Raw genomic sequence first — 21036 nt, 5'->3', positions numbered from 1 at the left:
GGGAGGCAAGGGAAAGAACTTTCACCAGGTTCAGACAGCTTTCTGGCCAAGGAAGGAAATGCCCCCAAACCTCCCCAGACTTCACTGAGTAAAGCCACAAGGAGGGCTGAGGACAAGAGAGAGTGGCTTCAGGGCACTGGCAATGTTCTAGAACCTCAGGAAGTCAAAAAGCAGTTAAAAGATTGAATAAGGAAAGTAGTGCCTGACTTGACCTTCTATATTTATAACTCTATTCATTGCAACATTCCCTGTTCCTCTCTCAGAAGTCACTGAGCACTCCTGGTCATAAAATTCCATTATCTCTTTCTGGTGCTCCTCCCTTTTTATTTATTTTTAGCATGAGAGGCTATTATAAAGCTATTTCTTTTTTTAAATTCTTTCTTTCTTAGCTTCCATTACCCTCTTTCTCCTTTCTTGTCGCCTCAATCTGCATCCCACCCTTAAATGCAGACATTTCCTAGAGTTCTTCCTCTGTCCTTTTTCCATATTCCTCACCGTCTCCCTACAATTGACTTTATTTCCGTAGCTGAACTATCATCTGAAGATAAGAACTTTGAAACGTCTAACCCTGACAATCTTAGAGACTCAACCAGTCTTATATTTCCAGTTACCTACCATCCCAGGAGAATCCGCTAGCACTTTACACCCTCGCTGCCCAGCACCGGGTCATTCTTGGCTCCCCTTCTCCTCCGGTATTTCCTGCCTTAGTCCTGATCTCACATCGCCTTGTCTTCTGGCTAGAAGCCATAGAGTTACCTTCAACTCTTCTTCCTCTATTCTCCTCATGGTCCGATTGATCCCAAATCATCTGTTTAGGTGATGAATATATATGGAGCACGTTCACCATGCCAAGCAGTTAGCCAGGTTCTGAGATGTATCAGTCAAGAGAAGCTGAGTTATGTTAGAGTAACAAACAAGCCTGAATTTCCAGTTATTTACAACAGTTTCATTTTTTTCTCATGTTTATGCCCATTGTGGGTTGGCAGTAGCTCTGCTCCATGATATCTTCACCCCAGGACCCAGATGGGTTTTATGACCCAAGGAAAGAGACCTCAAGAGAGTTGAACACAGTCATTAAATGATCCAACACAACTCTTTGGCCAGAATGCATCACATGGCCTCATTTGCCCGTAAGGAAACAAGGAAGTACAATTTTGATATGTACCCACAAGATGGAAGAAACAGAATGTTTGGAGAACATCACTAATGAAGACCATATGGGGATACAGAGATAAAACGCAGAATATCTTTCTTTGAGAATATCTAGTTCTAGGGAGAGCAGAAGATACCGGCGAGTGACACCATCCTGTGTGCTGTGACAAGCACATCAGAGCGTGTTGCAGGGAGACAGGCAAATGGGACTTTACTCAACTGTGGGGTCAGAGACAATCTCTTGGAAGATATATACTAACCCTGGTGTGCAGGAGGAGGAGTTTACCTGCAATATCAGGGTCAAGCAAATCTATTCTGGGCAGAGGCAATAGCACAGACAAAGCAGCACTGTGTCATGTGGCTTCCCTCTCTGCAATCTCTTTTGAATCTTCTCCTTGCTCTGCGTGCCCATCACTGTCGCGCTCAGGCCATCATCGGGGTATCTGTGGCTAAGCTGGGGCCCTTACGCCACAGTCCCATCTCCTACCCACTGCCCTTATTGATTCCGCTATTCGGTCGTATTCTGGACCTGATCACTTCACTCTCTTGGGCAAATTTAGTAAATGATGTCTAATTTTTCTACCACAACATGGCAATAACTTATCAGAGAGACGTACACAGATCTCCACAATCAAGTCCAATTCCTGTCCAGTCCCATATTCTGTTAACCTTCCCCTTTCCAAGTCTGAGCCGTGACGTGTCGTGTGTGTGTGTGTGTGTGTGTGTGTGTGTTTATTTGGTCCTCCTTGCGTTTTCCCTCTCATCCTCCCATATAAAAAATGCTTATTCTTTAAGGCTTAACCTTTATGATACCTTTTTATTCCATGTCCATTTCCTGGGGCTGCTGTAACAAGTACTAAATCTGGTAGCTTAGAACAACAGAAATGTATTCCCTTACAGCTTTGGAAATCTGAAATCAAGGTGACAGCAGTGTTATGCGTCCTCTGAAGGATCTACAGAAGGATTTTATTGCCTCTTCCTAGCTGCTGGTGGCTCCCAGCAACCCTCGGCACTGCTGGGCTTGTAGCTGCATCACTGTAGCCTCTGCCTCCATCTTCACTTGATGTTCTCCCTGTGTCTCTTCTTCTTATTGGGGCACCAGTCATACTGAACTTGGGACTAACCCCTTATCCTGTAACACCTTGCATTCACTTAATGGATTATATCTGGAAAGACCCTATTTCCAAACATCCACATTTATGGATGCCAGGGGTTAGGACTTCAGCATAGCTTTCTTGAGGGACACACTTCAGCCCACAATAGGCCTTTTATTCTTGCCATAGATGCTAAGTGCTTTGTATGTGTAGTTTGGAATTCGCTTTGTCATGATACACAAAAGGAAATCACAGTCCAGTCTACACACACAAAAGCTTTGGAACCAAACTTACACTTATAACATGTGATTCCCTCTGATATTTCCTGATCTATTGACTTTTTCCCATTCTATTTTGTTTTAAAATAATTGTCACAGTCCACTAAATTGCTTCTGTGGGCCACATTTTAAAACCTATTGTTCTGCATCCGTTATTTCTGATGACTACCATTTCCTGTAGGTGTTGTTATTATCTCACTCTACTGATGATGAAATGGAGACAGTGTAATCTGGCCAGTTTGGTCACCTAGGGAGGTGAAGTCGGGGACTGGAACTTACAGATGCCCGACCTCAGAGGCCAAGCTTCTCACCTCGCAGCCCAGGACCTTCCTGGGCAGTGCCTCCATCTCGCCTCAGTGTTCCTTTGGCCTTAAGCTTCAACCTCCCTTTGCTGTAACAATAATCCCTCACATTATCACAACACATGAGCCAAATCCGGCCCTGTAGGGGCTTGTCATTTGCTGAAGAGCAGGAACCATGGTTAGTTACTGTTATGCCTTCTGGAAAGCTTACTATTATGCTCAAATGGTGGATGTTCAGTAAATATTGTGTTGAATGAAATTTTATGGATTATGACTTTGAGTCACCCAATATGGGTTAAATTGTATGATGAAATTTCTTCTTGATAAGGCAAGATGGTGTGTTACATACTTTGGGATGCTTTCTATTCCAGAAGGGTTTAGATAAAATGCCTATGCTTTTAAATAATGAAGTTTCATTGTCTGGAAAAATCGATGACATGGAAATCATTATTCCATAGTTCTTTCTAAATGACCTAATGGTAGGTTTCTTTTTTCTGTAATGACAACTCACAATTAGGAGATGCCAAAAGTTGGCTTGAGAGTAGGCAATGATGTTCCAGCTACACATTTGCAATTAATCACTCATTCACTGGGTCTTTTTTGAGTACTTCTATGTGGCAAGATTTTTGTGCCCCTGAGATTAAGTGCAACTCTACTCTAGCTCTCAGCATCTTATACAAGTCATTTGGTTAGAGGAAACCTAGAAAAGTTTTCTTGAGGCAAAGTCACATCTAAACATCCTAGACATAGAAAAGCAATTCTGTCTTTATAAAAACTCTTGGGAAATATATTACTGACGTTTCCCTGGAAATATTTCAGTATTTCAGTATTCCATGAGCCAATTCTCATGGAATATTGTCCAAGTCGAATACATTTATTTATCAGACAAAGGAGGAAGAGTGAGGCAAGATTGTAGTAAAATTTATATTGGTATGAAGTTAGAAAGAGCCTTGGAAATATAAGGGTCTCCTAATGTCAGTCTGGGAAAAAAAACAGTCTCATGCCTTTTCTGAATATCAACTTTAATATACTTCCAATGCGTTATGACAATAATTTTTATATTTGGAAGGCCAAAGAAAAAACATTTTATATCCAGAAGACTTTTTAAAAAGTAACCAACAGAGGGATGCAAGGGTAGTTCAGTGGTAGAATTCTTACAGGAACCTGGGTTCAATTCCCAGCCCATGCACTTCCAAAAAAAAAAAAAACACACACACAGGCTACCAGTTGACCAAGCTAACTCATAAGATGCTCCAGTATTCCACCCCCAACAGAATATTTGAACAACAAACAAAATCTGGCAGAGCCATCTTCTCCCAAATTCCAGAAAACAGGTAAAGGGTTGCAGTAACCAGGCAAGTGCCAAATCAAGAAAATACAATTTAAAAAAATGGCGCCTCCCCCACACCTGCCCCAGTGTGTTATGGAGCAGCTGCACATCCATGTGGGTCTCTGACCCTGTTCCAGAGGCAGCAAAGTAACCCCTGTGCACAGACTGGGGGCCGTGTGTCAATGCTAATCCGTCTGGTGGCAGCCTGAAGGACTGAACCACGGCCCTCCTCGCTGGCTGACCCTCCCAGAACTTTCCCTGTAGGAACAAGCAGCTTGGGGCTAGCTAAGGCTGTGAAAGAAACAATTGAGTCGAAATGACCTGGGGCAAAGGATTACCTACTTGAAGGCATGCTTTAAGCACCCAGAGGTAGGGGAGAGTCTGTTTCATAGGGAGTAGAAGAGGCATTCCTGTTAATAGCGGAATTCCTAAAGCCACACTTTTGTCAGGGACCGATCTTCTTCACAAGAGTAGTAAACTTAAAGGAGCACACCAACCAAGCCAGAACCAATTTTCAAAGACTGTGAGAGGTGTCTTTTGCATTCGTTTGTTTGTGTTAACTCTTGACACTGTAGGAAATATGTGGCATATTACTAGCTAAGTACAAATTTAAGGAACAACTGCTCAGGAACTAAATTCCAGAGTTAACACATAAAAATACTATGATTTCTAGCGTACAACAAAAGATTACAAGATAAACAAGAAAGAAGAACTGATGGCCCATCCAAAGAAACAAGATGAAAATCCAGAAAATACCAACAAATAAGACCAGTCTTTTGATATACCAAACAAAATAATTTAAAAATTTATCATTTGTATGCTCAAAACGATAAAAGAAAAAAATGGAAAAAGAACTAAAGGTTGCCAGGAAAACAGTGAATGAACATTATGTTAATCTCAATAGAGTTAGAAATTTTTTAAAGGAACCAAACAGAAATACTTGAGTTAAAGACTACAGTAACTAAAAAAAATTCCCTAGAGGATTTTTGAGAGCAGACTAGAGATGGCAGAAGAAAGAATCTGTGAACTCAAAGATAAGGCAATTGAAGTGATTTAATGAAAGAAATGAATATACACAGTCAAGAATCCCAGTGGACCCAAAACTGGATGAACTTGAAGAGAAACACATACAGAGACTTAGTAGTCGAACTATCAACTCCCAAGACAAGGACAGAATTCCCAAAACTGCAAGAGAAAAGCAACATACGATGTCTAAAAGAGCCCCTGAAAGCTTAAGAGCTGATTTCTCATCAGAAAATATGAAGGCAAGACGGCAGTGGGATGAACTATTTGAAGTGCTGAAAGGAAACAATTGCTAGCCAAGAATTTTATGTCTGGTGAGAGTTCCTTTCAAAAATAAGGGAGAGATTAAAAATTTCCCCAGAGACACAGAAGCTAAGGGAGTTCATCACCATCAGATCTGCCATACGAGCAATGCTAAAGGGTATTGTTCAGACTGAAAGAAACTAACATTAGACAGAGGATCAAAGCAGCATAAAAAATTAAAGATTTCTGGTAAAGGTAACCATACAGATAATTATAAATGCCAGTAATGTTGTACTGTATTTTTTTTGTTATGTAACCTAAAATTGTAATTCTCACAAGTCTAAAATGCAAATTCATAAAAATTAATGTTAAATCTATGGTTTGGGACATATAATCTATAAATGTATTATTTGTAACAAAAACAACGTAAAGTTGGGGTGGTGGAAATCCATAGCAGCAGTGTCTGTGTATGCTGTTGATGTCAATTTGGCATCACATCACATGTGGTTATTATGGATTTAGGTTGTTAAATTTAAACCCCATGTAACCACAAGGAAAATACCTGTGAAATATATGCAGAAGAAAATGAGAAGGGACTCAAAATGAGGGGACAAAAAGATAAAACACATAAACATGAAATTAGACATTAACAGAAGTGTTCAGGGACAAAAATGGTGTAAGACTAACAAATACCAAATAGCAAAATGTCAGAAGAAAGTCCTGCATTATTGGTAGTTAGTTTAAATGTAAATCAATTAAACTCTTTAGTCAAAAGCAGAGATTGGCAGAATAGATAAAAAAGCATGACCCTACTATGTGCTGTTTACAAAAGACTCATTTAAATTCAAAGACACAAGTAGGTTGAAAGTGAAAAAAGGAAAAATATATATATAACATGCCAATAGTAACAAAAAAAGAGCTGGCATAGCTATACTAATATCAGATAAAATAGATTTTAAGTCAAAAACTGTTAGGACGTACAAAGAAAGTCACTATATACTGACGAAGGAGTCTATTCAATAAGAAGACATCACAATTACAAATATACACACACCTAATTTCAGAGCCCCAAAATATATGAAGCAAATATTGACAGATTTAAAGGGAGAAATAAATGGTTCTAGATTAATACTAGGAGAATAAAATACATCACTTTTAACAATGGATATTTTATCTAGACAAATGATCAATAAATAAATAGGAAACTAGAAAGATTTCATTAACCAACTAGACCTAACAGACATATATAGAACATGGAATGCACATTTTTCTGAAGTATTCATGTATCATTTTCCAGGATAGACCATAAGTTAGGTCCCCAAACTATTCTTAATATGTTTAAAAATTTTGAAATCACACGATGCATCTTCTCTGCCCGCAGTAGACTACAGCTCGAAATCAATAAAGAGCAAGGATGGGAAAATTCATGCATATATAGAAACAAAGCAACATGCTCTTAAACTACCAATGGGTCAAAGAAGATATCACAAAGGACATTAGGAAATATTTTGAGGGAAATGAAAATGAAAGTAGAGCATACCACAACTAATGGAATTCAGCAAAGGTGGTGCTAAGAGGAAAATTTATAGCTCTAAATGCTTACATTCAGAAAGAAGAAAGATCTCAAACAAGAGACCTAACCTCACAACTGGAAGAACTAGAAAACAAAATGCAAACTAAACTCAGAGTGAGCAGAAAGTAGGAAATAACAAATATTAAAGCAGAGATAAATGAAATAGAGAATTTTTTTAAAAAGCAGAGAATCAACAAAATCAAAAGTTGGTTCTTTGAAAATATTAAACCTTTAGCTAGTCTGACAAAGCAATAAAGGGAGAGGATGAAAATAAATAGAACAGAAATGAAAGGGGGAACATTGCTATCAACCCATAGAAAAAAAGGATTATAAGAGGATATACTATGAAAAACTTATGCCCCCCAAAATTAGATAACCTACATGAAATGGACAAATTCCTAGAAATACACAAACTGACTCAAGAAAAAAAACAGATCTGAACATGTCAATAACTAGTAAAGAAGTTGAATGAGTAATATAAAAAAAAACTCCCCAAAAAGAAAAACCCAAGACCAAATGGCTTCATTGATGAATTTTCCCAAATATTTCCAGAAGAATTAATACCAATCCTTCTCAAACTCTTCCCAAAAGATTGAAGAGGACAATAACTTCCTAAGTCATTCTATAGAGGCAACATCACCCTAATCCCAGATTAAGATACCATGAGAAAAGAAAATTGCATACCAATATCCCTTATGAATATGGGTGCATCCAATACTAGCAAACTGAATCCAGCACCTCTTTAAAAGAATTATGCACCATGATCAATTGGGATTTATCTCAGGCATGCAAGGGAAGTTCAACATAAGAAAATCAATTAGTTTAATACACCACATTCATAGAATAAAGGGGAAAAATACAAAATCATCTCAATTGACTCAGCAGAGTCATTTGACAAACTCCAGCACTCCTTTTTGATAAAAAACTTTCAAAAACCTAAGTACTGAAAGAAACTTCCTTTGCATGATAGAGGACATTTATGAAAAACTCACAGATAACATTTTACTAATTGGTGAAAGACTGAAAGCTTTCCATGTAAGATCAGAAACAAGGGAAGGATGATCACTGACATTACTGTTATTCAACATTGTAATGGAAATTCCAGCCAAAACAGTTAGGCAAGAAAAAGAAATAAAAGGCATCCAAATTGGAAATGTCCAAGTACAACTTTCCCTGCTTACATATGACATGATCTTATATACAGAATATCCTGAAAAATCAACAACAAAGTCATTACAACGGGTAAACTAATTCAGCAAAGCAGCAGGAAACAATGTGCAAACCTTAGTAGTGTTTCTGTATACTAGTAATGGACAACATAAAGAAGAAATCAAGAAAAATTTCATTTGTAATAGTAACCAAAGAATGAAAGATCTAGGAATAAATTTAACCAAGGATGTAAAGGACTTGTACAAGTCAAACTGGAAAACATTGCTGAAAGAAATCAAGTAAGACCTAAATAAATGTAGACAATCCATGCTCTTGGATTGGAAGACTAAATATCACTAAGATGCCAATTCCACCCAAAGTGATTTCTATACACAACACAATCCCAATAAAAATTCCAACAGACTTCTTTGCAAAAATGAAAAAGTCAATTGTTAAATTTATATGGAGAGATGAGGGGCCCCAAAAAGCCAAAACCAATTTGAAAAAGAAAAAGTTGAAATACCCACAATTCCTGGTTTGCAAGCTTGATTCAAAGCTATAGTAATCAAAAACAGCATGATGCTCACACAAAGACAAATGTATAGACCCATGGAATAAAATGGAGAATTCATAAATCAACCTTCCATTTAATACCAACTGAATTTTGATAAGAATGCCAAGTCCACTCAATAGGAAAATAATAGTCTTTTCTACAAATGGTACTGGCAAAACTGGATGTCAATATACCAAAGAATGAAGGTAGAGCCCTACCTCATATACAAAAGTCAGCTACAAATGGGTCAGAGACCTAAATCTAAGAACCAGAACTACAGAACTTCTAAAAGAAAGTAAAGGGAAGCATCCAGGATTTTGTGCATCAAATAACTTTATTATGAAAGTTAAAAAGCAACCTACAGAATGGGAGAAATTATGTAGAAAGCACATTTCTGATAATGGTTTAACCTCCAGAATATAGAGAGAATTTCTACAATTCCACAACAAAAACAAACAACCCAATTTAAAATAGAACAAAATACTTGAATAGATATTTCTTCAAAGAATATATACAAATGGCCAGTAAGCACATGAATAATATACTCAGCATCACTAGCCACTAGGGAAATGCAAATCAAAACCACAGTGAGATACCATTTCACACCCACTAGAATGGCTGCTACTGCAGGAAAAAAAAATAAGTTTTAGGAATAAGGTAGAGAAATAGGAACACTCATTCATTGTTGGTGGAAATACAGAATGGTGCAGCTGCTATGGTAAGCAGTTTGGTGGTTCCTCAGAAAGCTAAACATAGAATTACCATATGAGCTGCAATTCAGTTCTAGGTATATACCCAAAAGAATTGAAAGCAGATGTTTGCAGACCATCACCAGTGATGTCCTAGAGACACTTTTCACCATAGTCAAAAGATGGAAGCAAAACAATTTTCCATCATCGGATGAGTGGATGAACTACATGTGGTATATCTATGCAACAGAATAATTCTCAGCAGTGAAAAGGAATTCAATTCTGATACATGTGACAGCATGGATAAACCTTGAAGACATCACATTGAGGGAAATAAGACATGTACACAAGGACAAATATTGTATTATCTCACCTATATTAAATAATTAGAATATGAAAATCCGTAGAGTCAGAACTTAGTATGCAGGTTACCAGGTGCCAGGATAGGGGTAGCGAATGGAAAACTAATACTTAATTGGTATAAACTTTTCATTTAGGGTGATGGAGATTTTGGCAGTGGGTGGTCGTGATGATAGCACATTGTGAATCTAATTAACACCACTGAATTGTATAACTGAAAACAGAAATTTTAGATTGTATACATGTCACCAGAGTGAACATTTTCAAAAAACAGAATTTTACAGCCCATGTAACAAAGGTATCACACTAAGATATTAATAATCAGGAAAGCTGTGTGCGCACTGGGGCTATTTGGGAGTTCTAATTTCTGCATGATTTTTTTTGTAAGCCTATAACGACCCTAATAAGATAAAAATGACCATCAACAAAAAACAAATTAAAAAAATACCCAATAATTGTGTGTGTATATATATATATATATATATCAAGCTTTGATATGCCTAGTAAAGTAAAATTGACTGGGGTGAAACCAGGAACTTTACTGTGCAGTCTTCTCTTCAATTGCTGGCTCCCACCAGTCCATTCCTTTAGGAAGATCTCTGTGTTAAGACATGAGCTTCTTTTGGAAATGGAAATAGTGAAATAAAATGGAAATGGGATCAATCTGTGTTATATATCTAGGAATTAAATAAGAAAGAGAGAGACAAATCTTAATTGATCCCGCAGTTTGCTGATTCTTCTTGGAAACCAGGCCATTTCTCCACTGTTAAATGGAAAGCTTTTAAGTGTTCTAAAAGCATCATTACCTCATAATTAAAAGAACTATCCACTTTGTTTATTCTGCTGTAGAGGAGTTTTGTTTTGCTTTGTGTTTAATCACTGCTCTAAATATTCTATCTATGAAATAACATTCTGAGTTCTTAACTGCATTTTACTAAGTAGATATCAGAGCTTTTTAAAGCAGCATTTCAATATTTCTTTGATAGCATTCATTTTGCATTAAAAAGTTCGCTGAAATTTTGTAAAGTGGCATACTTTTTACCCCAGCCTGACATGCTGAATAATTTGACCTGAGCAGCCTGTGATTCCATAGTGTTTGTCTACGGGTTATCTTCCCATCATATTCAGAGAGTGGCAAGGCGATTCTTAAACTCACCTCAGTGCTGTAAGCTTTCCCTCAGTCCACCCAGGCACTGTTCAGTGGACGCCAGTTCTGTGCAGTGTGCTGAATTGGATCTGTGGAGGAAACATGCAGAGAGAGAGAACCATCACCCAGAATGGAATAAAATTAAGGACCATAAAAGACTTATAAACAGGACAAATAGGACAAATAAGAGAATTGAAAAGCCAGTAAAGGTTCATTTACTGAGCAGCTCCTGTGAGCTAAATAAGGTGAAGGGTCGGGAAATGAACTTACCAACTACCGGGTAAACATCCAGCTTTATAAAAAAAAATTATTAAAGAGCATTTAACATAACCCAACGTGGCTCATAAACATGAAAAGAAAAATAATACACTAACACCGCAAGGGAAAAATGAATCCAATGAGGTTTGTTCTGGAAGATGCTGTCCCCAGGCTCTTCATGGGGTGATACTGAATGCTAGGAGAAGAATAAACTTCTGGAAATCCTTACACGCTTTTAATGACTATATTGTCAAGGTCCTCAGAAATCTATGACTGCTCACCAGACGTAAAGCATTAAGAGGGAAAAGCAGAACCTGGAAGTGTGAGCTGTCTCGCTCGCCTGCGTCACAAGGCTTGGACCATACGCTGTGTTTTCCACTCTCAGTATAATTTGGGGGAGGCAAACATGTCAGAAATCTTACAGACACTTTCTATAAATATTTTTAAATCATATTTGTGGATTTTCAATTAAATTTTCCTAGACTTCTTGCAAATATTAATCCATGACCTCAACCATGAAGGGAAGGGCTTTAGAAAGAGAATTCAAATGATTTTATTTCTAGATTTTAGTAGAAATGTTGGAATCCTACTGTGCCTTATTTTAAATCAATCCTCCACTTGCTAAACCATGATTATTTCTTGCCCTTGTGGACAGGAACTTACCTTACCGTATGGTCTATGCACTGCAGTTAAATTGAATAATTATGAATTTATACTCAGCAAATATTTATCGAGCTTTTACTATTACTAAGAATAGCACTAAGAGCTTTTGCATGGATGTTTTTACCACAGCCCAAAGGACAGCACTATAGTCCAAGACTGGGTCTAGGTTTCCTAACGCTCCTGCCAAGACTGTGGCCCCCCACCCCCACCCACCATGGGCCTCCATATTTCCAATGCAGCAGTGTTTGTATGACTCCACCTATCTCCACGGCAAATTCATTGAACATCTGATTTGTAAGAAGAGTACTGTATTGGCAATAGTGCATTAGAAAAACTACGTGGATATTTTATATATTAATTGCATGTCTTCAAACAGAATACTAGAGTCTTCCCTCAAGGGCACTATGGATTGTCCCTGTTATATGCCGTTAGCTAGAGAGAAGAACCACTCTCTTCTTGATCCGCAATCTCTGATGCACCAAGAAATAAATAACTTGGCTGTTAGAGCCATTCTAACAGAGAGGTTACTTATCTATAATCAATGCTAAGGGGAACTCTGGATGCAGATAAAACCAACATGTTTCAACAACTTTTAGAATGGAAAGAAAGAAGTTTTATCTCAGCTAGCTAAGAGGGCTCTATGATTGGTACAGGGTAATTAGCACCCCTGGTCCACAAATGTTCCAGTGACTCCATCATGCCAGGAGTGGGAATTAGAAATGAGCAGTGGGGCACAGTTTCCTACTAAGCACTAAACCCAAGCAAGTTGTATGCCTGGCCCCAGAACGTGCTTAACGATGATTGTTTCTGTATTTCCATAGGTCATGAAGTAACTCTTAAGTCTTCCTTTATAGCAAATGTTCAGCTCAGCTATAGTAATTCATTCAAGATTAATTCATACTTTCAGCATTATAAAATCTTCTAGAATGGCCAGTTCCTTTGTTTTAATTCTGAAGGAAATGAAATTCCAGAGTTAAAAAACATAAACCATTGTAATTCTTAACATACAAACATTCTTGTACGAAATTTTTGGAGGCTCTGTTTAGCCAGAGCTGAAAAAAAAAAAAAAAAACATAAACCAGAAGAAAATAGGTGAGAAAAGAATCTTTCCCCCCTCTTCTTTCACCAATGTAGTTAAGAAACTGCGTTCTGAGTTTACCTTTCATTATGCTACTTTTAAAAAAAAATCTTGTGCTTGATAGTTAAGCTGTGGTCTGTTCCTTTCTATCCTTCAACCACTGTTTAATGCATCACAAAGTATATGATGTATTGACCTGGCATAGTTCAGGTGAAATCTGGAATAAAATCAGTCCCTTCTCATTGAACATTCCCAGTATTTGGAATGGAGTGCTACATAACAACATACGTGTAGAAGTCAGCAAATCAGCCTCAGCACTGTTAGATCATTGTGCTGGAAAATCTGGCATCCAGTGTTCTAGTTTGCAAGCTGCCGGAATGCAATATACCAGAAATGGAATGGCTTTTAAAAAGAGGAATTTAATGAGTTGCTAGTTTACAGTTCTAAGCCCAAGAAAATGACCCAATTAAAGCACGTCTATAGAAATGTCCAATCTAAGGCATCCAGGAAAAGACACCTTGGTTCAAGAAGGCCAATGAAGTTCAGGGTTTCTCTCTCAAGTGAGAAGGCACATGGTGAACACAGTCAGGGTTTCTCTCTCAGCTGGAAAGGCACATGGCGAACACGGCGTCATCTTCTAGCTTCTTCTCCTGGCTTCCTGTTTCATGAAGCTCCCTGGGAGGCGTTTTCCTTCTTCATCTCCAAAGGTCGCTGGCTGGTGGACTCTGCTTCTCGTGGCTATGTCATTCTGCTCTGTTCTCTCTGAATCTCCCATTCTCCAAAATGTTTCCTCTTTTATAGGACTCCAGTAAACCAATTAAGACCCACCCAAATAGGTGGAGACGTGTCACCTAATCCAGTTTAACAGCCACTCTTGACTAAATCATATCATCCAGGAAGATGGTCTGATTACAGTTTCAAACATACAATATTGAATAGGGATTATTCTACCTGTATGAAATGGGATTTTGATTAAAACATGGCTTTTCTAGAGGGCATACTTCCTTTCAAACCAGCACATCCAGTAAAGATAAAAAGTCAGTGAAATATAAATGCAATCACTGCTATTAATATCTCATGTTAAAGTATTGAGGATAAATGATTCATAGGGAAGTAATATCCACCATCCCTCTTTCTCAGAATAAGCATTTTTGGCTGAACTTTAAGGAGAAGGATTTAATCAAATAGATTTGCTTCATTATCCTGAATGAGGTTGTGATTAAGTTTTTTTCCAGTTACCTCTTTTCTCCTTGCCTCTCGCCTCCTCTTGAAATTGTTAATAATGATGCAACTATCCACCATCCATAGCTGTTATACAGTTTGAAGCATTCTGTGATTTGCAGTGCATCCCCAGCTCAGCCTCCTCTCCTGTAGCCCTGCCACTATGGTAACCTTCAGCCTCCTCAACTGTGACCGAGCTACCACTCTCCATGCCCTTGAGACTCAAGTTGTCTCTTTAAGAGTGGTTCTCTTAAAGCCCACAGCCCCCACCCTACCCGAGGTGGGAGTGCACACACGGCTCGCAGCAGAAAAGCCTTATTCCTGACTCAGCCATTTACGGAGTGTAGGGATGGAGGATGGGCAAGATATCAGAACTAGCAAGTTCTGCAGAGATGGTCTAGCAGCTCTTGTTCAGAAAGGAGATACTGGTATCTTTGGGACTGTTCTCATCCTCTAAGGCCATTGCCAAGGCTTCAAGACCACAAGAAAAGTCACATTTAATATCCAATTACATATATTACACAGAAAATGGATCAGCTGCTCAATTGTTGAAGTTGTTTAGTGGCAGTTTTCTCCTTGCCCTGCTGCCGGGACCAGGAAAATGGTGCCTGCTTATGGTGATCATCAGGGGAACAACCAGCAGGAACCACCAAACAGCTCAACTCTGCTATTTTCCATTCTAATCTATAGGAAAATGTTATTCTAACTAGAAGAAATTTTCATAAAAAATACTTTTTTACTTACACTCTTAGTTTGTAAGTAAATGGTATAACATATGTTGTTACGTAAAAAAATAATGTATTTTATTATTGATTTCAGTCAAGCCTCATGTTGCAAGTAAAAGTTAAAGAAAATGTGTATTGTGGAGGTAATCAAGGACCAATTATACCTCATAGTTTTAAGTAAAAGCTATGTACTTAAAAGGCAATGAGTTTTAAGTAAAAGCTATGTACTCTTCTGAGAAAAATCCTTATTTTATAAATATATTTTAATGTTTCACTGATGCTTAATGTTCAGTATGAGCAAGCATTATAATTTGCCCATCAGTAAGCTTTGTAAAATTAATTTGGCAACAACATGGCTTTGGAACATACCAGAATGCAAGTATACGAAGTCATGGCTTGTTTCTTCACTTTGGCAGGCAGCAAGCCCAAGTCCCGCTGAACTCCTGGAGCAATTAGTTTTCCCATGGTCCTCTGGAGACGGGGCAAGAGCGATGCGTGTGGGAATGGGGAAGGGTGTCAAATGCATGAGCAACACACGCACATCCACACATACATGTACACAAGTGCTAAAGCAATTACATGCATCTATGTGCAAGGGTCATATACCCCCTCTTCAAATAATCATCTGACCGAAAGGTTAAATAGTTGACTATGAACAACTCTCTAACATTATCCTTTATCAATGGAGGGTAGGATTTTATGACAATTAAGTGGTGTAGTTAAGATGTGTGTCCCCTGTTGAATGGACGAGCTGGCATCCTAGTCTGTGCAGCTTACTGACCTTCTTAAGGTTCGCTCAATAGCTAGCAAAGGTAAAGTGAGTTGTTCATATGTCTGCTACTCAAAATTGTCAGCCTGGAGCCTGAGGAAGCAACGCTGCACTTGGTACAGACCGTTTGCTCTGCCTTTGTCTGACCCTGGACCTCTATGAGTCATTCACGCTTATCTGAACCTTAGTTTCTTCATTTGTAAAATGTTATCTAGCGCCAGCCTCACCTTCTTCATATGGCTTCCTTAAGGAACAACAGTGACCCATATTGTTTTTTGGTGGTGGTGTTGTTTTCTTTTTCACATGGACAGGCACCGGGAATCCAACCCAGGTCTCCGGCATGGCAGGCGAGAACTCTGCCTCTGCCTGCTGAGCCACCATGGCCCGCCCCAATGACCCATATTGGGCCATCAGTTTTACTTCATGTATTTTGAAGTTTGATTATTATAGGCATAAACATTTCAGGTTATGTCCTCTTGATGAACTGATTCCTTTATCTTTATGAAATACACTTCTTTATCAACTAATAGTATTCTTTTCTTTTAAATCTACTTTTTGATATTAATATAACCACTCCAGCTTTCTTTCAATTAATGTTCACAAGAAATATATTTTCTCTCCTTTAATTTTTAACCTACTTGTGTGTTTATACTTGAAACATTTCTCAGAGGTGACATATAGTTGAGTATTACCTGTGGAGCCATTTTTTCTTTTGTTGTATCTTTAGCCATATTCATTATTTAATCATTTCTATGGTTGCTTTAGGGTTAATAGAATACACCATTAGTTCATCACAGACTACTTTCAAGTGATATTAAATACTTCACATAAAGTAGAAGAGCCTTAAATAATAATACACTAGCAAAGTGTATTGATACAATAATACACTTCCATTTTTCCTCCCAACATATGCACTATTGTTTTCAGTCATACATTTTACTTATTTATTTATTTATTTATAATTTAAAAATTAAGAAACAAAATAAAACATCAACATACATAATCAGCAATTCACAATATCATCACTTAGTTGCATATTCATCATTTCTTAGAACATTTGCATTAATTCAGAAAAAGAAATAAAAAGACAATAGAAAAAGAAATAAAATGAGCACAGGAAAGAAAAAGAAAAAAAAAAGATTATACCTACCATACTCCTTACCCCTCTCTTTCATTGATCACTAGCATTTCAAACTAAATTTATTTTAGCATTTGTTCCCCCTATTATTTATTTTTATTCCATATGTTCTACTCCTTTGTTGACAGGTAGATAAAAGGAGCATCAGACACAAGGTTTTCACAATCACACAGTCACATTGTGACAGCTGTGTCATCATTCAATCGTCCTCAAGAAACATGGCTACTGGAACATACATTTTACTTTTGTAAATATCATGAACCTTACATTACATTACTTTTTTAACTATTTAAAGAGATTTTAAGAATAAGGAAAATCCTATATGTTTATCCATGTAGTTACCATTTCCGGTGCTTTCCTTTCCCCTGTGTACATTCATATTTCTGTCTGGTAACATTTTCCCTCTGTCTCGAGCATTTTCTTCAACATTTCTTGAAGTGTGGATCTGAGAATGATGGCTTCTTTCCACTTTTCACATGTCTGAAAAAATATTTTATTCACTTTCATTTTGAAGTATATCTTTACTGTGTATACAATTCTAGATTGATTTTTGTTTTCTTTCGGTACTTGAAAGCTGTTGCTCCACTGTCTCCTTGCTTGGATTTTTCTGATCTTTGTTCCTTTACATATCTTTTCTCTGGCTGCTTTTAACATTTTCTCTCTATCACTTATTTTGAGCAATTTGATTATAGAGTGGTTTTCTTCATGCTTTGGCATAGTTTTCTTCATGTGTGGGGTTTTTTGCCCTTTGGTGTTGTTTTGTGGGGGTCTGGGTTTCATTGAGATTCTTGGCCGCATGGGTTATAGCTTTCATCAAATTAGAAAATTTCTCAGTCATTTCCTTGAACATTTTTTTCTGTCTTCTCTTCCTTCTCTCCTTTAGCGATTCTAATTACATATATGTTAGGCTTCTTGGTGTCACAGAGCTAACTAATACCCTGTTAGTTTTTTTAAATGTTCCTTTCCCTCTATGTTTTATTTTCTGTAGTTGCTAATACTAATCTCCAAGATCACTACTCTTTTTTTTCTGCAATATCTAATCAGCTGTTAACCCAAGCCAGTCTATTGTTCATCTCCCATAACTGTAATTTCATCTCTTGAAGTTTTATTTTGGCCTTTTGTGTCTTTCGTGTCTCTCCTTACCTTTTTGAATATGTAGAATACAGTTATAAGGGAATGCAAGGACAGTTCAGTGGTAGAATTCTCACCTGTCGTGCAGGAGACATGGGTTCAATTCCCAGTCCATGCACTTCCCAAAAAACAAACAAACAAATGAAAATTCAACAAATGGTGCTGCAATAACAGGATACTCACATGGCAGAATAATGAAATGTGACTCCGCCATACAGCATTAAAAAAAAAAAAAGAGTACAGTTATAATAAATTTTTAAATGCCTTTGTCTGCTAAATGTAATATCTGTGTCAGTTCTGGGTCAGTTTTGATTGCTTGAATTGTCTTCATTATGAGTCATATTTTTCTGCTTCTTTGCATGCCTGGATTTTATATAACAGCCTTATTGATAAAAAAAATTCATACACCATAAAATTCATACTCTCAAAGTATACAGTTCAGTGGTTTCTAATAAATGCAAAGACTTGTGCAACCCTCCCACTATCTACTTTTAGAACATTTTCATCACCTCAAAAAAACACAAAAACAAAAACGTGTACCAATTGGCATGCACTCCTCTTTCTCTTCCCCCCACCCCCTTCCCCTAGAAACCAGAAATCTGCCCTCTGTTTCTATGATTTGCTTATTCTGGACATTTCATATCAAGGGAATCCTAAATATGTAGGCTTTTATGATTTTTTATTCTTTGACTTAAAGTCATGTTTTCAAGGTTCATTCATGTTGTAGCATGTATGAGTTATCGCATTTCTTTTTGTTGTTGAATGATATTCCATTATTGGAAACAACACATTTTATCCATTTATTAGTTGATAGACATTTGGGTTGTTCATATCTGGAACTTTTTTTTTTTTTTTTTTTTTTAAAGAGAGAGGGAGGAAAGGAAGGAAAGACAGAGAAGGAAGGAAGGATGGAAGGAAGGAAGGGAGGAAGAAAGGGAAACATTTTTAAACATTTTCTTGTTTTATTATATTTTGTTTGTTTGTTTGTTTTTTACATGGGCTGGGGCCGGGAATCGAACCGGGGTCCTCCGGCACGGCAGGCAAGCACTCTTGCCCGCTGAGCCACCGCGGCCCGCCCCATATCTGGAACTTTTGACAGGATGCCAAAATTGTAAATTTTACTTTGTTTGGTGTTAATGTTTTTATTCCCATAAATATTCTTGACCTTTGTTCTGGGATGCAGTTATGCTACATAGTGACAACTTGACCATTCTGAATCTTGCTATTAAGATTTATTGGGCAATTCCCAGAGCAGGGTTTAATCTAGAATTCATTATTCCCCATCACAGAACTTAGACCCTTATGCATTACAGCCAATGTCCTATAAATCTTAAAGTTTTCCTTTCTGGCTGGTGAGAACAGGCACCAATTCCAGCTCTGAAGAGTGCAGAGGCCCTGCTGCTTCACATCCTTTCTGGTGGATTTATTTCCTGGCCTCAGATAACTTCCTCGCAGGCACATACTGATCTTACTCAGTTGAATAGTTGAATACTCTCTCCAGAGTTCTCTCTGTGTGTAGCTCTCTCCTCTCTGGAATTCTCTTCTGAAAACCCTGTTTCCCCCCAGTCCTTCAGCTCTGTCTCTAACTCAGGGAAGCTGTGGGGCTCTTCCTGTGCCCCTTCCCCTGAGCCATGGCCTGGAAACTCTCTTAAAATCAAAAGCTGCAATTGTGGGGCTTAATTCATTTGTTTCTTACCTTTCAGGGGACACTTTCCTTTGTTGTCTTTTGTGCGATTCCTTTCACTCTGGTGAAGGCAGTTTTGCGTGTTCTCTGGTTGTTTTAGGTGGAAGGGTACCTCTGGTTCTTCCTCGAAAACAGAAACATTGTGACCAATAACAAAAAGGGTTAAATTCCTCACTGGTGACTATCAGAGCTGCTGGGCAGAAAATTTACATCGTGGTTCATCTACATGTAGGCATTTTTCACATGGCAACCCCCATGTCCTCAGGGAAAACTAGCAGGGACTTTCGTTTGTTCTAATAAAGTTTTGGTAGCTGCTATATGTTCATCACTATTCCTGTAGGAGATCAATTTGTGCCATATACTTCTTTGAATGTGGGCTCCTTTGTGTCTCCTCTCATAGGTTATCAGCGAGTTTGAAGCCTCCCCTGACTCGTTTTCCTACAGAATTCCCAACCTGAGCCGGAACCGTCAGTACAGCGTCTGGGTTGTGGCCGTGACCTCAGCTGGGAGAGGCAACAGCAGTGAGATCATCACCGTGGAGCCGCTGGCTAAAGGTGTGGCATGGACCTCATCGCCTGTGGAAGCTCGACTGTTTCTATTTAATTGTCTAGGAGAACACTCACGATGCCCTAAAAATCACATACACCAGAACATCATCCAGTGTTGCCACGTTTCAGCCTGTGAACCAGGACTCCTGGTAACGGGCTCTGCACTTTTGTGCAAATGAGGAAAGGACTCCCCTGCAAGTGAACACAGCACTAAGTGGGAGTGGTTTTGCAATGGAAAGTGTCTTTGGGAGAATTGGGAAAAGGCACCCCCACTCAGCAATTGAGTAGGTGGAACAGCTCCGTATAGCAGCTTCCCAAAGAAATTCTACTTTCATCAAAAGCAGGAATCACATTTCTTAAAGAAAAGTTATGGTTTTTGGGTAATAGAATTTAAAGCATTACAAGTAGAAGAAAATCACTAGGTGTATTTCTATTGATAGAATGCATAAACAAATAGTTTAAGTAATGGTGGAAAGTTGGAATCACACAAAAGCTCCTAGAAGTGAGTAGAACGCCTTCACATTTAGATGTTAGACTGATCCTCAAATGTCCACATAAGCACGGAGTATTCTTTTCTGCTTCTGATAATTGCTGGCATTCAGTGTTGCCAGGGTCTCCTCAAATGAGTGCTCACTGTGAGTAAGATATCCTTGCATCACAGTTTCAGACCAGCAGGAGATGCCCACCGATTTTAGAATGCACAGTATTGGCAATATATTACTAATCTGGTGTTTCGGGAAGCATTCGAAGGTGTCAAATATACCCCCCAGGAAATCCATGTTAATATGCTGACTAAAAAAAAATAAGCAGAATGAAATAGTGAGGGAGAAAAAAAAAAGAAGTGTTGCCACATTTTGAACACAAATGCAAATATGTAAGTGCATTGCTCGTAAGGACAATGAGTCGGTGTATTTTTGTGTCTGTTGCT

The 21036-nt window shown here is 38.1% G+C and overlaps 1 protein-coding gene across 1 annotated transcript in view; it reads left to right on the top strand.

Annotated features, from left to right (window-relative positions):
* The window catches only part of DSCAM (DS cell adhesion molecule), a 696179-nt gene that overhangs the window by 599179 nt on the left and 75964 nt on the right, over window positions 1-21036 (top strand). Inside the window, exon 20 of the mRNA XM_077118949.1 lies at window positions 19961-20114. Coding sequence (XP_076975064.1) covers window positions 19961-20114 — 154 coding nt within the window. The remainder of the gene's footprint in view (window positions 1-19960; window positions 20115-21036) is intronic.

Source organism: Tamandua tetradactyla, chromosome 10, assembly GCF_023851605.1.
Source record: "Tamandua tetradactyla isolate mTamTet1 chromosome 10, mTamTet1.pri, whole genome shotgun sequence".
Taxonomy (NCBI): Eukaryota; Metazoa; Chordata; class Mammalia; order Pilosa; family Myrmecophagidae; genus Tamandua; species Tamandua tetradactyla.
This window is presented reverse-complemented; position numbering and strand designations above follow the sequence as displayed.